Source organism: Nematocida parisii, assembly GCF_000250985.1.
Source record: "Nematocida parisii ERTm1 unplaced genomic scaffold supercont1.1, whole genome shotgun sequence".
NCBI lineage: Eukaryota > Fungi > Microsporidia > Nematocida > Nematocida parisii.
Genome location: NW_013524646.1, coordinates 774,158 through 790,742, shown reverse-complemented (window position 1 = coordinate 790,742; position 16,585 = coordinate 774,158). Strand labels below are relative to the sequence as shown.

The 16,585-nt window shown below is 34.1% G+C and overlaps 7 protein-coding genes and 1 non-coding gene across 8 annotated transcripts; 7 read left to right on the top strand and 1 right to left on the bottom strand.

Annotated features, from left to right (window-relative positions):
- Positions 1-349: 349 nt before the first annotated feature.
- Positions 350-3,095, top strand: NEPG_00547 (uncharacterized protein; the record flags this gene model as incomplete). Its single annotated transcript, XM_013202924.1, has 1 exon — positions 350-3,095. The coding sequence occupies one exon, from the start codon at positions 350-352 to the stop codon at positions 3,071-3,073; it is 2,724 nt and encodes a 907-aa protein (XP_013058378.1). The 3' UTR covers positions 3,074-3,095.
- Positions 3,096-3,531: 436 nt separating this feature from the next.
- Positions 3,532-3,613, top strand: NEPG_02688. Its single transcript has one exon. It is a non-coding gene; the product is annotated as a tRNA-Leu (tRNA).
- Positions 3,614-3,645: 32 nt separating this feature from the next.
- On the top strand, positions 3,646-5,426 carry NEPG_00546 (uncharacterized protein; the record flags this gene model as incomplete). The annotated part of the gene is made up of 1 exon (XM_013202923.1): positions 3,646-5,426. One exon carries the CDS (start codon positions 3,646-3,648, stop codon positions 5,299-5,301), a length of 1,656 nt encoding a protein of 551 aa, XP_013058377.1. The 3' UTR covers positions 5,302-5,426.
- Positions 5,427-8,205: 2,779 nt separating this feature from the next.
- Positions 8,206-9,867, top strand: NEPG_00545 (uncharacterized protein; the record flags this gene model as incomplete). The annotated part of the gene is made up of 1 exon (XM_013202922.1): positions 8,206-9,867. Exon 1 carries the CDS (start codon positions 8,299-8,301, stop codon positions 9,865-9,867), a length of 1,569 nt encoding a protein of 522 aa, XP_013058376.1. The 5' UTR covers positions 8,206-8,298.
- Positions 9,868-10,952: 1,085 nt separating this feature from the next.
- On the top strand, positions 10,953-13,693 carry NEPG_00544 (uncharacterized protein). The gene has a single exon (XM_013202921.1). It carries the CDS (start codon positions 11,050-11,052, stop codon positions 13,654-13,656), a length of 2,607 nt encoding a protein of 868 aa, XP_013058375.1. The 5' UTR covers positions 10,953-11,049; the 3' UTR covers positions 13,657-13,693.
- A 132-nt stretch (positions 13,694-13,825) lies between these two features.
- On the top strand, positions 13,826-14,914 carry NEPG_00543 (uncharacterized protein; the record flags this gene model as incomplete). Its single annotated transcript, XM_013202920.1, has 1 exon — positions 13,826-14,914. One exon carries the CDS (start codon positions 13,826-13,828, stop codon positions 14,912-14,914), a length of 1,089 nt encoding a protein of 362 aa, XP_013058374.1.
- An 82-nt stretch (positions 14,915-14,996) lies between these two features.
- Positions 14,997-16,019, top strand: NEPG_00542 (uncharacterized protein; the record flags this gene model as incomplete). The annotated part of the gene is made up of 1 exon (XM_013202919.1): positions 14,997-16,019. One exon carries the CDS (start codon positions 14,997-14,999, stop codon positions 15,936-15,938), a length of 942 nt encoding a protein of 313 aa, XP_013058373.1. The 3' UTR covers positions 15,939-16,019.
- A 91-nt stretch (positions 16,020-16,110) lies between these two features.
- NEPG_00541 (uncharacterized protein) lies at positions 16,111-16,501 on the bottom strand (the record flags this gene model as incomplete). Its single annotated transcript, XM_013202918.1, has 1 exon — positions 16,111-16,501. Exon 1 carries the CDS (start codon positions 16,465-16,467, stop codon positions 16,111-16,113), a length of 357 nt encoding a protein of 118 aa, XP_013058372.1. The 5' UTR covers positions 16,468-16,501.
- Positions 16,502-16,585: the final 84 nt, after the last annotated feature.

Sequence of the window (16,585 nt, the reverse complement as noted above, 5' to 3'; positions counted from 1 at the left end):
CCAAAAGGCAAACAGAAAACCTGAAATTTGTCTAATGCACTGTAAAAGATATCTTGTTGCATTTAATGTGTATCTAATAGTTTTTGCAGATTAATAATAGATCTTGTATTATTTAAGATTATTTCTATTTAGAATTAGAAGTTAAACTAAAACACGCACGGATTTTGGACTATTTGAACAAAAACTGTGTAAACACTCTAAAATGCACGCGTTTAATGGTTTCCGGGCACTAGGTGATATTGAACACCTCCTATTATATAGAGTGGCATTAAATTAAAAAAAAGTATCTTCTAAACTTGTAAAACAATGTATTACTTTAAACGTAAAATATCCCGATCCTGTAAATTGCATGAGTAAGAAAAAAGTCTTAGAAGCAAAAGAGGTTGTTGATAAGCCCAGTCTTCTTGATGCAGATAACATAATCTGGTTCAATTTTATATTTCAAGCAGGCCTAGCAAGTTTTCTATTTGTTCTTTTTATCTTCTGCCGGAAGAAGCTACCTTGGATATACTCCATAAACACAAAGAGGTGCAAGCAGCACCCCGCCGCACAGTACACTGGATACTTCAACTGGATGATTCCTATATTTACAATAACAGACAATGACCTGTTTGAGCTCATAGGGTTTGATGCATTTCTGTTTATTGAAACACTCAAGCTGCTGGGCATTATCTTTCTCCTGCTTTCTATTATCCTAGTACCGGCGCTTGGCACGTACTACTTCTTCTTTGCGCACAGCACTCAGCCACTGCAGCTTATCACAAAAATATCTATCCTTTCTCTGCCTACACACCCGCGCTATGTAAACTGCATTATTCCATGTATTTGCATTTGGGCTATAAGCTTAGTGGTTATTTATTTCTTGTACACCTTCTACCGAAAATATGTTATTCTTCGCCAGCTGCACATACGAAACCGGGCCTTTTCCAAGTCCACTCTAGCAATTAAAAAAACTGTGGATGAGCTGCAGTCGCTTCCCGCAGGAATTAACGAGATAAACATATGCTCCAGAACTGTTCTAATCACAAACCTACCTTCATTCATTCAGGATAAAGCCACTCTGCTTCGGTACCTAAAAATTCTTGGAGTGTCTTCAGAGCCAGAGAATGCGCATGTGGTAACAAACACAAAAGACTTAGAAATACTAATTAATAAGAAAAAAGAGATTATTCTGCTCATAGAATACGAGCTACTGCGGTTCTTTATATTACTGAATATCATGTCAACAAATACAGAGTTCTTTGCAGAGCATATTAACAACTACGACAAATCATTAGATCTTATATCAAATGCAACCACGTGGCATAAAAGAGAAAGAGAAAAGAAAGAGATCGGCCAAGACGAGATAGACTTTCTTATGCGAAATGCATTTGGTGGAAAGTTCTTTAGCCTTTTATCAACCATTCAGAAAACAGATGTTCCTCTTAAAATACATGAGTACTTAGGCACTATAAAGCTGCTGACAGAAAAAATAGATGAAGTGAGAGAGCGATCCATGCGAGAATATACCTCCTTGGATGAAGAGCCCAATTTACTGAACCCTGAGCTGCACGATCCATATGGCTTCTATAAGAATAGCACTATTTTTATCACTACCGCATCACTCTTCTATATTAGAGCAGCATACAATAATTTTATAAAAAGTATCCCAGGAAGCGCACGAAATGGATTTGTGACCTTTAAAAATTCATCAGATGCAAACGCATTGAAAATGACTCTTATAGGTTCTGGGGCATTCAGCTGCCATGCAGAGGAGGCCCCCCCTCCAGACCAAATCATCTGGTCTTCACTGAACGACACACAGGTGCACAGAATGCTTAGAAGGCTTATTAGTATGATTTTAACAGTAGTGTTTATTGGTGTATTCATTGTTCTTGTGTTCTTTGTATCAACACTAATCAATATATCAACACTATACGCCGTGATAAACATGATTAACCCGCAGCTGTATGCAATTGCAGGTACTTCTAAATTCAGAAGTGCCTTTCAGGGTATTATTGTGCCAACTGTCTATTCGCAGTTTCTAGCAATTGCGCCTATTGTTCTCCGGTGGATTTCTATTTTTGAGGGAAGCATCTCGTGGATTGAGCTGCAGAAGAACTTTGGAAAAAAGTACTCGGTGTTTCTGTTTTTCAACGGGTTTTTAATGATTATTTTCGGATCTACCATAGCAACTCTTTTAAACAGCAGCAAGGTTAGACTGGATATTGTAAACCTTGTTTCCACGCCTATTGTTTCATCTTCCATTTTCTTCCTCAATTTACTGATCCACAAGGCACTCGGCGGGCTTATGTTTGAGCTGCTGGATGTGCCTCGCCTAGCCAGCTGGGCAATAATGTACATCCTGGGCGGAGTGCACACGCACAGGGAAAGAACGGCACAGTTCCAGTCCAACCCTATCAACTTTGGAATGCTGTACCCGAAAATCTTTCTGCTGTTTCCCATGGTGCTTATATACGCCATCCTCTGCCCGATTTTCATGGTCGTGGGGTGCCTTTATTTCTTTGGCGCCTTCTTTGTGTTTAAGTATCTTTTCATATACTCGCACGCCAGCCAGCTGGAAAGCGGCGGAGAGCACTGGCCTTCCCTATTTGAAAATATTTTTTATTCTCTTACAGTCTTCCAGCTGCTTACTTTAATTTACTTTGCCTCCCATAAACAGTACATCTCGCTTTGCATGATTCTTCCTTTAATCATCATAACAGTCAGCGTTTGGAATGGGTTCAGCAAGCTTATGTCAAAGAACTGCCACTATCTGCCAAATAACGAGTCAGAGTATAAAGAAAGCACCGATGTGATAGATGAGCTTCTTAAGTCCCGTAAAAAGGCTATTCTTGAGTGGAAAGAGTCTTCTGTCGTAAAGAAGGATGTTTACTGCCCTTTTAAGGAGAAGGTGCTTGAGAAAGGAGAAATTCCCTATGTTTACAAAGATCTTTCCTTCCTTCCATCGGCCTCTTCAATCATTCTTCCTAAATGGTTTGTCATTACTCTAAAATACTTGAGTGTGAATGGGAGTGCTGCGGTATTCGATCTTTCCACTAGGTCCTGGAAAGAGGAAATACTTGGCCATTAATCAAATACTAAATAAGCACAAAGTGCCCAGGCCGCTTATCCAGATCTCTTTGATCTGCAGATAGGTAATTCTAGGGCATTAAAATAATTAATTAATAAATCAGAAATTGATGCAAATTTATGTTAATACCCTAAAATCTCAATATGCCTATTGTAAAGGTAAAAAGAAAGAACTTGAAATTCTCTCAAAAACAACACAGAAATCATGAATTATTGCCAGCTGTTCCAAATAACATAGTTATGCGCAGCATCTTTCAGTGTTTCGGGCTATTTCGCATATAGCATTTATTGTGCACAGCTCCAAATTTATTATTTATTCACACGCTGAAGAGACTCTGTTCTCTTTGTTCTATATATATTTTTAAATTTTATGTTCTATATACCAGTATCTAATACATGCTTAGTATAATAATCTAAGTACATATAATGAGAGAGAGGCACTGCTTGCAAAACTTGTGTGGTTTGATGGCCGAGCGGTCTAAGGCGTTCGACTTAAGATCGAGTCTCTCCGGAGGCGCGGGTTCGAATCCCGCTCAAACCAATTTTTATCTCTTTCCGGATTTTTTTTAAAATATGCGGCCAAGCAAAAAGGAGAATAATACTCCGCCATCTTCAGAAATTTCACAGATTCTCATGGATAGCGAAGGGCTTCTTAAAACAAATATTTCTATTTCAAAAGAAGCCCCCATACAAGAAGTTCAAACATCCCCAGACAATGGGCTTGATGGATCTTTTCAGGTGGAAGACAAAAGCTATAGATTCTCTGTTGACCCCGATGAATCCTTCTATAACGACATAAAGCAAGGGCCATTTCCAGCTACTAAACCAATTAATAAAGATCTGGCAGATAAGATTCTTTTCAAAGAAATTAAGTTCCCTTCTCCCCCAAAAAGAGGTGGAAAATATAAAACAGACTCGGGGCGGCCTGAGCTATTAGATCCGGATGACAGTCTAGACATAGGCACTGGCACGTTTCAGAGAAAAAGGCCTTTTTCAGAAACGGGAAATGGAGAGAAATCTAATGAGATGGGGAGCCTGTTCAATGAAGAGAACATTCCTACTGCAAACACATCATTCACAAAATTAACGGGCTTTAAAACAGCTCATGGTAGTAGTTTGTACATTTCTGATGAGTGCATGGATAGGTCTAGGCGCAGCTTTGGCTTTATGGAGAGCTATACCCAGACTGCAGCCCCCTCTGCAGCTAAGTTAAAGCCTAAAGTTATTTCTCCCCGGGAGAACTATATTATAGATGCACTAGAGATATACAAAAAAGTAAAAAAAGAGATATTTCCTCTGACCAGATCTGAGGAGGAGGAGTACAGTCTTTTTTCTCTTTTTCAATGGACCTGGATCTCTGTACTTCCCCAAATAAAGGAAATTTTTAGGAGGGGCGGAGACATGCAGTTTAAAGAAGTTGAAAGAATAGTTATTGAAAAAGCAAAAATCCGATGGAAGCAAAACCCAAAGTCTGTGCTGCAAAGAATTGTGGAAAAGGACGAGCACCCATCTGTGTATATAAAGGTCCTTGTGATTGAAGGGGGAACAAATACAATTATGATAACAGACGGCATATATTCAGTTAAGGCTCAGCTAGACCTGCCGCTGCAAAAGATTTCTAATCAAATCACAGAAGGAAAAATTCTGCAGGTCGCATGCTCAAAGTCCCTTCTATCTGATGCCACTTCAATATACGATGTAAACAAAAATAGCCAAGCAGTGATTGAGCTGCAGTATAATGGAGTTAAGCCATGCTCTTCTGGTCCTCTTGGATACCAAAGCCACTTTGGATTTATTCGGTCTATTCTGTCAATCCACCCGAATGGAGGATACATCAGCTGCCTTATGCTGAAAATAGCTAGAAAAATAGACGTCAGATATATTTTAGACCTAAATGGGTCAAAGTCAAATATTGAAGAAGATAGATTGGACAGCACCCTTGAAAGAATTGAAAAAAGCATTGAGAAGATATACACTACAGCTGAGGAAAAGAACGATGCTCTGAGCAAAGTGCGGCTAAGAAAGTACACCAGATATGATGTAATCTGTGATTACACAAAGAATACCACGCCTGCAATACTTTCCATATGGGAGCCGGCCTACAGCGATAATACACTGAAGACAAACCAGCTATACCTATTCTTTATGCTGTCTCCTCCTAAGAAGGCGCTGAGCAAAGGTACAATTCTATTAACAACTACCACAATAAGCACATTCCGCCCAATATAACTCCATATGCTTAATTGCAATAGATATAACAATCCATAAGCCCATCTAAATACCTGCATGGTGCAGAACAGACTAAATAAAATAGCAGTCTATTGTAATTCTACCAAATAATGAAACAATAAACACTAGATATATATTTTTAAGGCTCTAAGCCGATTAAAACATCCACCCCAATCCCTGCCTTCTGGTATGTGCCATAATTGCTAATTGCACCCCCTCATGTGCATTGTTTTCTTTTTTCGCCGCATAATTCTGCTTAAAGTCAAGCTAAATTTCAAGCTATGTATGAGCATACGTATTATCTGTGTGTAGTCTACTGCCTTTAATAGGATTTCTTTACCCGTTACTTTTTAGTATTTTCTAGTATAAATAAATTTTATTTTTTATCCCCTGTGCTATGAAGATGACTATTATTCACGGCTAGAGTCTCTGATAATGATGAGTTGAAGGTCTGAGCACATTCTAAATAATATCTTAAATAGTATAAAATGATGGTTTTAGATGACGAGTATGAGTAATTTAGGTGATTGTAACTTAAAATGGGCTGATTATACTATTTTTAAAAACCTGCGTATGATGATACTATTTTCACGACGGTCGTCTGACATGTGATGATTTTTTTATCTGACGCCTTTTCTTTTAACCTCTCCTGAGCTACTTACTACTGCATAATTGAAGTGCATACACTATATATAATTTGTACTATAGCATTATCATACAAATATAAATTTATATACGTGAGTAAATATAGTAGATTTTTCTGCAATACGTGTATGTTTTATTATAATTTCTTTATTGTATTCTGTATATAGCATATTGTTATATACTATTAAAATTACTAGCTGCCCAATTGTTAGTAGTGCATAGTTCGATACACTAAATATTTTCAAGTAAGCTATTGCTATACTATAATATTTTATTAGTATAGTATCTGACACCTGCGTGGCTATGTTATACTAATATTTTTAGTCATACTTACTTTATTTAAATAAACAGTTGATTAAATAGTAATTTCTACCACTCACTCACTTACTTACTGCAATAAAATAAAATATGTATACAGAAAGTAACTCATAATATTTTCTGTACATATAAAAATATATTCCAGGCATGGAAGACAAAAAGTAAAAAAATTATTATTTTTATATGGCAATCTACTGCTATTTAATAGATGAAAATATAATGTCTCGGCAGATTAATTTCAGACTATACAAAGCCAATTTACTTGGAATTAGATCTTACTTGACTAGAAAATATGCATAATAACGTCTTTTATAGGTCAAAACACCGGTATAAAGTATGTTAATATATCACTTAGCATTCTATGATTATTCGTGTATACACAGTGCAAATATATGTGCAATTAAAAATTAGTATAATGCCAAAGAAGCTGCGGGTTGAGCATGATTGGTATTTAAAATTATTTGAGAGTTTTATATATATTGGCTTTCTTTAAATCATTCAACATATATGAAGCTTTTTAATATAAGCATGAGCTGTTAAATTTAAAATTATTCATTCTTTATAGAAATTAACATTTATTGAAGTCACGGCCTTTATACATACTTTTGTGGTTTTTAAATATATTATGTTAATGCTTATCCAATATTTAATTTATTTTAATATATTTGTAAGCTGTTTTATCCTTAAAGACTTAGACATGCGAAAACTTGTTATTTATTGAATTCTCGCCGTCCTTATATAGACGACTTCCAATCATTGATCTAGCCTTGTTTGTGTATGGTTAAATTCTGATCCCAAATATAAACATTTATTTGTTTACTGTTCTATATCTCACTGTCCAAAACCAACAAGGTGCAGTATTCAATTTATAAAACTTTAGATTTGTTCTGTTGTGGATTAACTCTTTAAGACAAAATGTGCTTATTTTTATAATAAAGTGAAGTTCTTTTACATAACCCGAAATTTTAATTATTTTATACTTATATCTCATGTTCACTTAACTAAAATATAAATAGCGCAGAGAATAACATGTTCTTTATTTATACTATGTAGGCGTGCCCTGCCTGTTTGTTCTCTAGATGCATAGCCATCTGCAGCACTAACTCATTAAGTATTGGGCTATATTGGCCAACTTAATAACTTTCTATTGTGTGGTCATGTTTATTGTTGTTTTTAGTTTGGGTGTAGTTCCTGCAATGGCCTAATTTCAGTATTTTTCTTTCTATGTACTGTTGGCCAGATTATTATAAATTGTCAGAATGTATTTTTAAATAGTCTGTGGTTTTTTTATACTGGATTTATTTATATTTACATTATGTGCTTATACTATTCTGATTTATTATGCTATAGTATAGACATTCTATCAAGTAGAATTTTTTTTGGTTTAAAACAGTTTATATCAAGTAGAAAATTAATATAGAAAGTATAGATATTATTTTATCTGAAAGTAAGTCTGAATTAGATATACTCTTTATTATATGCATTAGACAGGGGCTAAAATATTTCCTTAAATGTAGAAATCCTAAAATTCTATGCATGCAATTTCATGGGCGATTAGAATATACTATGTACAATGTTAATAATATATTTTATACAATGATAATTACACTAGAATAAAGCAAGTGAAATCTGCTCTGTGCTAGAAAGTAGTTGCCAATATTAAAAATTGCTTTTGCTCTTTTTAATCTAACTGCATGCAATAAGATAGTGTGCAGTGCTTAATATTATTTACAGTATAATATAATTTGGTGCCCAATATTAAAATGCACCAATATAATTTGTTTTAATTAATCTATAATAATTCTTCCTGTGGCACATAAAAAGTGCTTTATTTATATTTGGACAAAGTGAATTTCTGTTTTTAATTAATTTTATTTATTTCCTCTGTATTCATATTTCTAGATATTTGTTTATTTTTTCTTAATTGGCCATCTAAATGTCCTTGTTTATTTGTTTGGACAAGGCATTAAATCAGTAATTTTCAGAAATAAACAGATCATCTGCTGTATATAAAGAGAATGGATTTCAGAAATAATGAAGACCATGAAAATTAACAAGATAGTTTTTACTGCAGCTTGCATTGCTTCAGGCGTGTATGCTAGCATGGATGATATCTCTACAGACTACTCAAGCACACAACAACCAACCATTTCTTTATGCGAAATTATAAAAGAGACTCCCCAAACTATTGCATCTAATAAACCAAAAAGGCGCGTCGAAAAAATAAATAGTCCTTTCCAATCATTACTTAAAAAGAACGATAACTTCTCTAAAACAACACTTCTAAAGAGTGTATCCAGCTCGATTAATGACTGTATGGGCTTAATTAAAAAGTTTATCAGAAAAAACAAAGTGTATGTACTACAGGAGCATTATGTAGATGAAAAAGTCAATGAAAAAGAAGACCTTCTTTCTCTGGCTATATATCTCAACACCACCCAGATGCTTGCTGTGAGCTCAGAAAGCAAGAATGCTCTAATGAATGCAATATTAGATTTTGACTACAATAGAATTGGCAAGGAGCTCAGAAACATATACATCTCTCTGGTGAACAGTAATAACTACAATATAAAATTTGTTTCCAGCCAGAATTCTGGTAAAAATACCTCAAATTCCATCTATGCATCTCCCTTCTTCCGAATTTCCACAAATTACATGAGCAAACCTCAGATTGGTCGAATTGAGTGTATTAAGAAGGACGAGAAGGTTATTAAGAAGGCATTAGATTTCATAAATATGAAGAAGAAGCTTTCCGACAAAAACCTATTCACTGAAATATTCACGGAAGAAAAAAATGTATCTGAAAAAACCACCGCCAAATCTGAGATAAAGCATATATACTCAGCATACACTTTTTTCTCTACAGTAATTCAGAAAACTCTAACCAGAAAAGAAAAAAGTCAGTCAGCATCTATAAAGAAAAAAGAAAAATCTTCTAAATTATACACTATTTGCAAGCGTGTGGAAGAAAATTCATGCACATTCAGTGAGTGGCAGAAGACCTTTGACAAATCTGAGGAGATTGTAGAAAGCAAAAATATTGGAAAATACAGGCCACTTTTAGAGGTGCCCTGGGCATACTTGGATGCAAGAATATTTGCTAACACAGACCTTAGCTTTGACTTAGCTGTAGTAATTAAGATTGTAAACAGTATTTTAAAGTTTGAATCAGAAACCAATCAAGATTGCTTCTTCTGCGCTGAGTTTAAAAAACTCTCTCCTGTTTTCCACACATACATTTCTTTCTTAAAGAGTATAATTAGCACACACGTATCTCAGTTAGAAATGAATAATAAAAGCGCCATTTGGATCAAGGCTAGAATCTACAACATAGTAATTCGCTACATTAAAAAAGAACTGACCCCCTCTCTTATTAGGTACACTCTTGAACAAATTGTGTGTGATATTCTTTTACATATAGAAGAGTGCAATATAATCAGTAAGTCAGAAATCGTTGATTTTATACTAAAGACAGCACAGAATGCCTGCCCAGAGGTAAAACTGGTTTCAGAGGATAAAAAAAAGTTTACCAAAGCAGGCCATGCACAATTCCTATGTTGCTGCATCATTTATATACTTCAAAATAGGCATAATTACATATAAGTGTATATTCAATAAAAAAATCTATTTTAAATGCCTTTCAGTCTTATTTCTTTGCTAATAGCTAAATTCTATTGATACGCATATAATTACAATTTTTATACTGCCGCTTTTTAGTATTATATGTGTTGTAATGCATCTCCTGATTTTTGTTCATGATAACTAGGAATGTGTTACACTCTACGAAGAGAATTAAATTTTAAGTTATATTTTTGTTCATAAGAAAAGTAGCCTATTAAGAAAATAAGAAAAATAAATGGATTAAAACTATAGATGACTATTTATAGAAAGAATACTTTAGAACACATGTTTGATAGCAGCTATAGCTATGTTATGTGATATTTTATTACAATAAAACTATTCTTATACAAATGAACAATTATTTAACACTATTCATTATTCTTTTAATGCCAAACGAATTATAACCAAAAAATTAAAGAATTCTATAATGGATAAAAAACCCAAATAACATATATAAATAGCCTTCAAGTAAAAAGAAAAGCAGTGTTCTATCACTATACATGCAAAAGGAGTATTTACTAAATAACTTTAGATGGTTGCTTGCTATCAATATATATGGGCGCAAATCTATATTGTTTCTATGGTATTCTTATAAGTTTTATGAAGTTTTAATTGTCTTTTAATTTAACATAAATAAATCTTTGCTGCTTGAGTTTACTTTATAATAGAAATTGTACAAGTTAAAACCCTTTAAAAGTTGTATATTTGAATTTTACTAGAAACACATTAACAATTATAAAAGCTTAGTAATACACTTTAAAATGTACTATCACTTTTATTTTAACAAATATATACTTTATTGCCTAAAATATGCACTCCTACTGTTACTGTACTAAATATATTTTAATAGCACATTTATAATTGTAATAATAAATTATGAATATGGAAATATATAATGCTTTATATATTTAATTATCTTTATTTGCTTTATATTTGTGTGGTACTTTTTAATTTAGGGTTATTGTTTGGGGCTTTGTTTAGTTTTTAATTTATAGCCAAAAATTGACTTATATCTATTAAAATATTTGTTTATGTTTATACTTTAGTTTATAAAAAGCTATAAATATAAACAAACCAAGACAGATGAAGTATGTGATATATTATAACTATTTGTTTACCGATCAAAAAATAGAAATATAAATACATAAACGCAGAGAGGACGCCATGACAAGCATAAAAGAAATATACAAGTGCCTTTTCTTTGCACATGTTCTTATGAACCAAGATGCATCTGCTACCAAAGCCCCCGAAGATCTAATTGAAATAGAATATGTTTCAAACAAGAGCTTTAAAACCACCTTTAATAAAATTGCCGAATCTTTAAAGAACATAATTAACCCACCACACCAAAGTAGTGCTTTATCCACACTAGCAAACATTGGAAAATTATCTAATCATAAAAATGGATTTACGTTCGATGTGAATTCGTCAAAGAAAATGCAGATACAGACACTATATGGGCTCCTTTTTATAACCCGAAGTAAGGAACAGGATTTAGATAAAAAGAAAAACAGTAAAAAAAGAATGCATGCATTTAAAAATGTACCCACAGGCAATCTTTCAATATTTGAAAACAACCGTGACATACATAATGACTGGGTAATTAGTATGTTGTTAAAGACTAATGAAAATAAAAAAATAAGAGATGCTGCCTTCTTGAGCGAAGGACTTCGTCTAATTGCAAGAAGCCTATGCGATAGAGACCTGTTTAATCTGAAAACAGATGCTAATTCTAACAAACAAGAAAAAGCATATACCAAGAGAAAGAACAAATACCAAAATATAATAGACACCATGCAGGAAAATATGATTCCAATGACTGTAAAGCCTATGCTATTAGCCCTTGATGACTTGACATATACTCTTCTAAAGAACAATGCAGAAAGTTTAATTAAAGAAAAGTTAAGGGAGGGATTTGAGACATACAAAAATACCAACACTGTAACTGTATATAATGTTCTTAATGACATGTGCATATTAGAGAAGAGCACCAATCTTACTGAAAATGTAATTGACCGTGCCCTTTATGAGCTGCATTCTGCTGCAAACCATCCAGTTGGCGAATATAGAACTATTAATCAGAAGACTCTGTTATCTATAATTGAGAATCTTATTCAGATCTCTGGGCTATACAAAATTGCTACTTTAAAGGAAGAGAAACTTTCTGTTGAAGTTACTGGCAGCCGCTGTATACCAATTAGAAGCGTATACGATCGTCAGATTACAATAGGATATTATGATAATTATACAAAATTGAAAAGCGATTTGGAGAGCATGGTAAAGACTCCTTTTTACTCTACTAACTCTGCAGATGAATTATGGAAAGAGGATGAATGCACAATTAACGAATTAAAAAATGGAAATGGCTCTACAATTAAATACGCTAGGATACAAAATGGAAAAAGTATAAACACATGCAACACTGAAATAGAAAAGCAAATGCTTGCCCATCAAATTAAACTTAGCCAAACACTTAGAGAATTTATTTTTGACAATGTGACATTCCCTCCATTAAAACAAATTAATAGTATATCTATTGAATCTGAGATTATAAATACAATCGTCATGCATAATACTTTTGGATTATCATACTCCAATGATATCAAGATGATTATCACCCCCATTCCAGAGTGCCTAGGGTTCATTAGCAATCTTGAATACAATAAAAATGACCAGTCTGAGTTATACACAGCAAACATTCTATATAAGAATGCTTTAAATCCTGAAAATGAATATACACTCTACAAATATGCAATGAATTGTCCTGCAAATTCAAACCATATGTTCATAGCCCCCGAGTATATCAAAATTAACCCAGCCAAGACGCCAGGCAGTACCGAATACTTAAAAGGCGATTCTGCAGCCCCAGTTGAGCACTTGGATAAAAAAATAACTAGATTATGTAACATTCTAATGCATTTTATAACCGAAAGAAAAGATAAAACCAAAAACATCAACATTTCAATACCTGATAATCTAAGCATAAGGGAAGCCATTAAGATAATGCTTAGATTTGTTTTGTCCTGTAACATACCAAAAGGGATTTCTATAGAAAGTATGTCAAGTTATAGCGCATACCAGCTTACTATTGCTATGGATATTCTTAATGCCATAGCAGATGTCACACGCTGCTATTTAATCAATACCAAGACAATCAAAATTTCATATGAGGACATTGAAAATGAATTTGAAAATGTCTTTAATCCTTGTATACATGATCAAAATCAAACTAACGTTATCCTACCCCGTAAAAATAATCTCTCATACTTGATCTGCGAGCGTTTAATCAATGTCCTATACATGAGTTCACAAAATAGAAAAAGAATTATAGAAAACTTTGCTAACTTAAGTAAAAACAAGGCACAAATCTATAGGATAAATGCAGATGAGCACTCTGAATCAAACTACAGCAATCTAATCGACCTCTATGAACTGATTCTAAATGGAAAAAAAGAAATCGATAACAATTCACACTTAGATAGCAGTGAAAAAATTATCGATCTATCTTCTATCTTTAGAGGGGAAAAATCTTCTGCAACCAGTAAGCTGATGTTTTATAGACCAGACTCCAAACCATTAGAAGAAAATAGCTACAGTTCGCAACTATTCAGTCCTGAAGATCTAAATCTATTCATACCCATTGATGAGGATGATGCTTTAACATTAGAGCCTATTCAAATGCCATCCGTGGCCATAAGTGCCTCTAATCTAATGCTACCATTTGTGGAGATACTTAAAGAAGTATCCAATGTGTATATTGTAAAGTTTTAGACACTTTTTTATGCAGATGTAATATCACAAATAGGAATAAAATAATGTCCTTTAAAGACTGATTCTTTCTACCTTCTTAATCCATGAGTAAAGAAGATTTGTTTATTTTTTATATAGCCGGTTGGTCACTTGATCAAACAGCTTTAAATTCTATTGCTCGAAACACTGTATGAATTTGAACAAAAAGGACAGAGCACCAGGTAGTAGAAGAATGAAATCTAGCCTAGAGAAGAAGAAGGCTGTTTTGTTTGACCAGAACACTTCATCTCTGTGCGACTCGCAGCAAAATAGTCCGCTTCTTAATCAAATGAAGACAGAAATACGGCGATTGTACGGCGAAAAAGTAAATATGGTAAATACAAATTATATTATGAAGCCGCACGAGTTCAAGTGCATAGCAAAAGCACTTTCTAAAAGACTTTGGAATGAAGAAAAGCCACTGCAAACTATCGATGAGATTATATATGCAGTTGATTTACTGTGCAACAGGCAGGATGCAGAGCAAAAAGAGAAAGAAGCGAAAGAGGCAGCTCAGGAAAAGGCATCCAATAGCAAGGAAGTAGAAACCACCATTAGGTTTATTACAGCTGAGCTTAATGCACTAGTGCCAAGTGAAGAGAGCGCCACTACATCATCTGTACCTGGAGAGCCTTCTGTTTCTGCGTGCTTGCCCTTTCTTATGGCAGCAAAAGACCGAATTAAAAAAGAGCTTGAAAGCTCGGGATATAGCACAGTTGAGTCCCTAATCACTGAGAAGAATCGGTTAAAAAGAATTATTACATCAATCACAGAAACATTTTCAATCTCGCCGTCAGATGAAATTTTAACTGCCTTGAAAGGAATCCGCACTCTAGAGGAAAAGAAGCAGAAAGACTACATCCAACTAAAAGAAAAGAATTTTGAGTGCCAAAAAAGACACTTCGATGAAACAATCCGACAAGCAACTGACAAAATATCTCTTTTAGAAAGTCAAAACAAAGAGCTAAACAGGCTGCTGCAGGAAAGAGAAGATAAAACTGCAGAAGTCTTAGAGAGAGGCGATGCCCTTCAACAGAATATTTTGCAAATAAAGAAGATTTTAGCAGATGAAGAACTAAGAATACAACAAGAACGCGAAGAGTATAAAACAGTCAAAAGCACACTGATAGGCTATAATAAGAAAATGACAAAAATTGTTCAAGAATTAATTGAGCGCATTAAAAAAGAACAAAAAGAAAGAGACACTCTTCTTAAGCTAACAGAAGCTAGTACTAAATAAAAATAAAGATTTTCTTTAAATATTCTTTTTTATTTATAGAAGACATATTCTCATTAAATAAATATAAATATGGATAAATCGTATGGATAATAATTTTATGAATAGTAAGACTGAAGAGAGCGGAGAAAACACATCCTCTATTATCATGGACTCATCGTCTAAATCTCTTATGGATGTATCCTGGCTTAGCAGTCTTCAGAATGATCAGTCTGGTCAAACAGAACCCGCTCCTGATCTTCCTCTTTATCTTCCTGGCTGGATGAATATAGAGACTGCAGGAAAATCTACAGATATAATAAGAATGCGCGTAGAAGGCGTGTATTATGGCTTTCTTGTATCTAAATATCCAGAAACATTGTGTGAAGTAGAAGAAGTCGAAGATAGAATTATACATAGTAAAAAGTTTGGGCCGTCGCCTATTAAAGAAGAGTGTGTTGCTAACTGTGCATCAATAATTACAGATGTAATTAGCATTTCAGATAGCGACGATCCCCTTAGCATTCCACAGGATAATTATAAGAACGAAAAAGAGCAGGAACTAGAAATGGCTCGAAAAAGGCTCAATACGCGTATGTTCTTTTTATGGGATAGAGAATCCGCAGAGAAAAACATCGCACTGCATAACATACATGCTATAAAGCACGCAAAAAATGGTAGAGTATCTATAGGTCTAATTCAGCCAGCTGATATATTAGAACAGCTTACCTGTATATCTTTGCGGCACAGCGTATCATTTGTTTATTTAAACACAAATACATTAGACATTGCACTTAATTCATTAGAAGCAGCAATTCTTCGAGATGGAAAAGAAGCAGGTCCTGCGCTTAAACTAAAAAAAACAAGCAACCCACAAGAACTAATGGAAATCATTCTTCGGTCTATCTCTGGCATAGGAAATGAGGAAATTCGAATTTTAAAAGCTCAATTTGCATCAGTCTCAGAATTATCGGAAATAAACAAAATAGAATCTATTACTGGGGTAAAGGAAAGTACAATTTTAAAAATTAGAAGTATTTTCAGATAAATCCATTAAGAAGATTCCCAAACCACGAAATACAGTACAGAATATATAATTTTACAGAAATATAACTCAAAAATAAAAACAGTAAATGCAAAAAGAGAATAGTGCAAATATTTAAAAAGTTTTTTAGATTTAAATCAGTCTGTTATTATTCGATTAAAGCTAATATTACAAATCATCTGGTTTTCTCACTGGCTTCTTTTATTGTTAATGTGTTAAATAGAAGACACAGTAGATTTAAGACAGCTTTTAAAATAAAAATATATCTATTGATATCTGGTATAAGAATATCCAGCCAAATAGCACTCAAAGACAATAGGAAACACAAAGACAGTGAGGATAGCAAGCCTGCCATGCCACTTGTACAAGAGGAGCAGACTGCTCCCATACTATTGCTGGAAGCGCCTGTCACTACAGAAGTGCCATTGTTAGAAAACAAAAAACGCCTGGTAGAAGTATCTGTGCCCACACTAGAGAGCATTTCTGTAGAAGAGTCAGCTGCCGCAACTGACCAAGCTGTAATCACTGCCATTGTGGTATGCGAATCTTCAAAGGACTACCCAGCCATTGAAGACACGCCAGCCACTGTGCCAGTGAATGGCCCTGTGCCAGTGCATGAAAACACAGTGAGTCAAGCTGTGAGTGGCAGC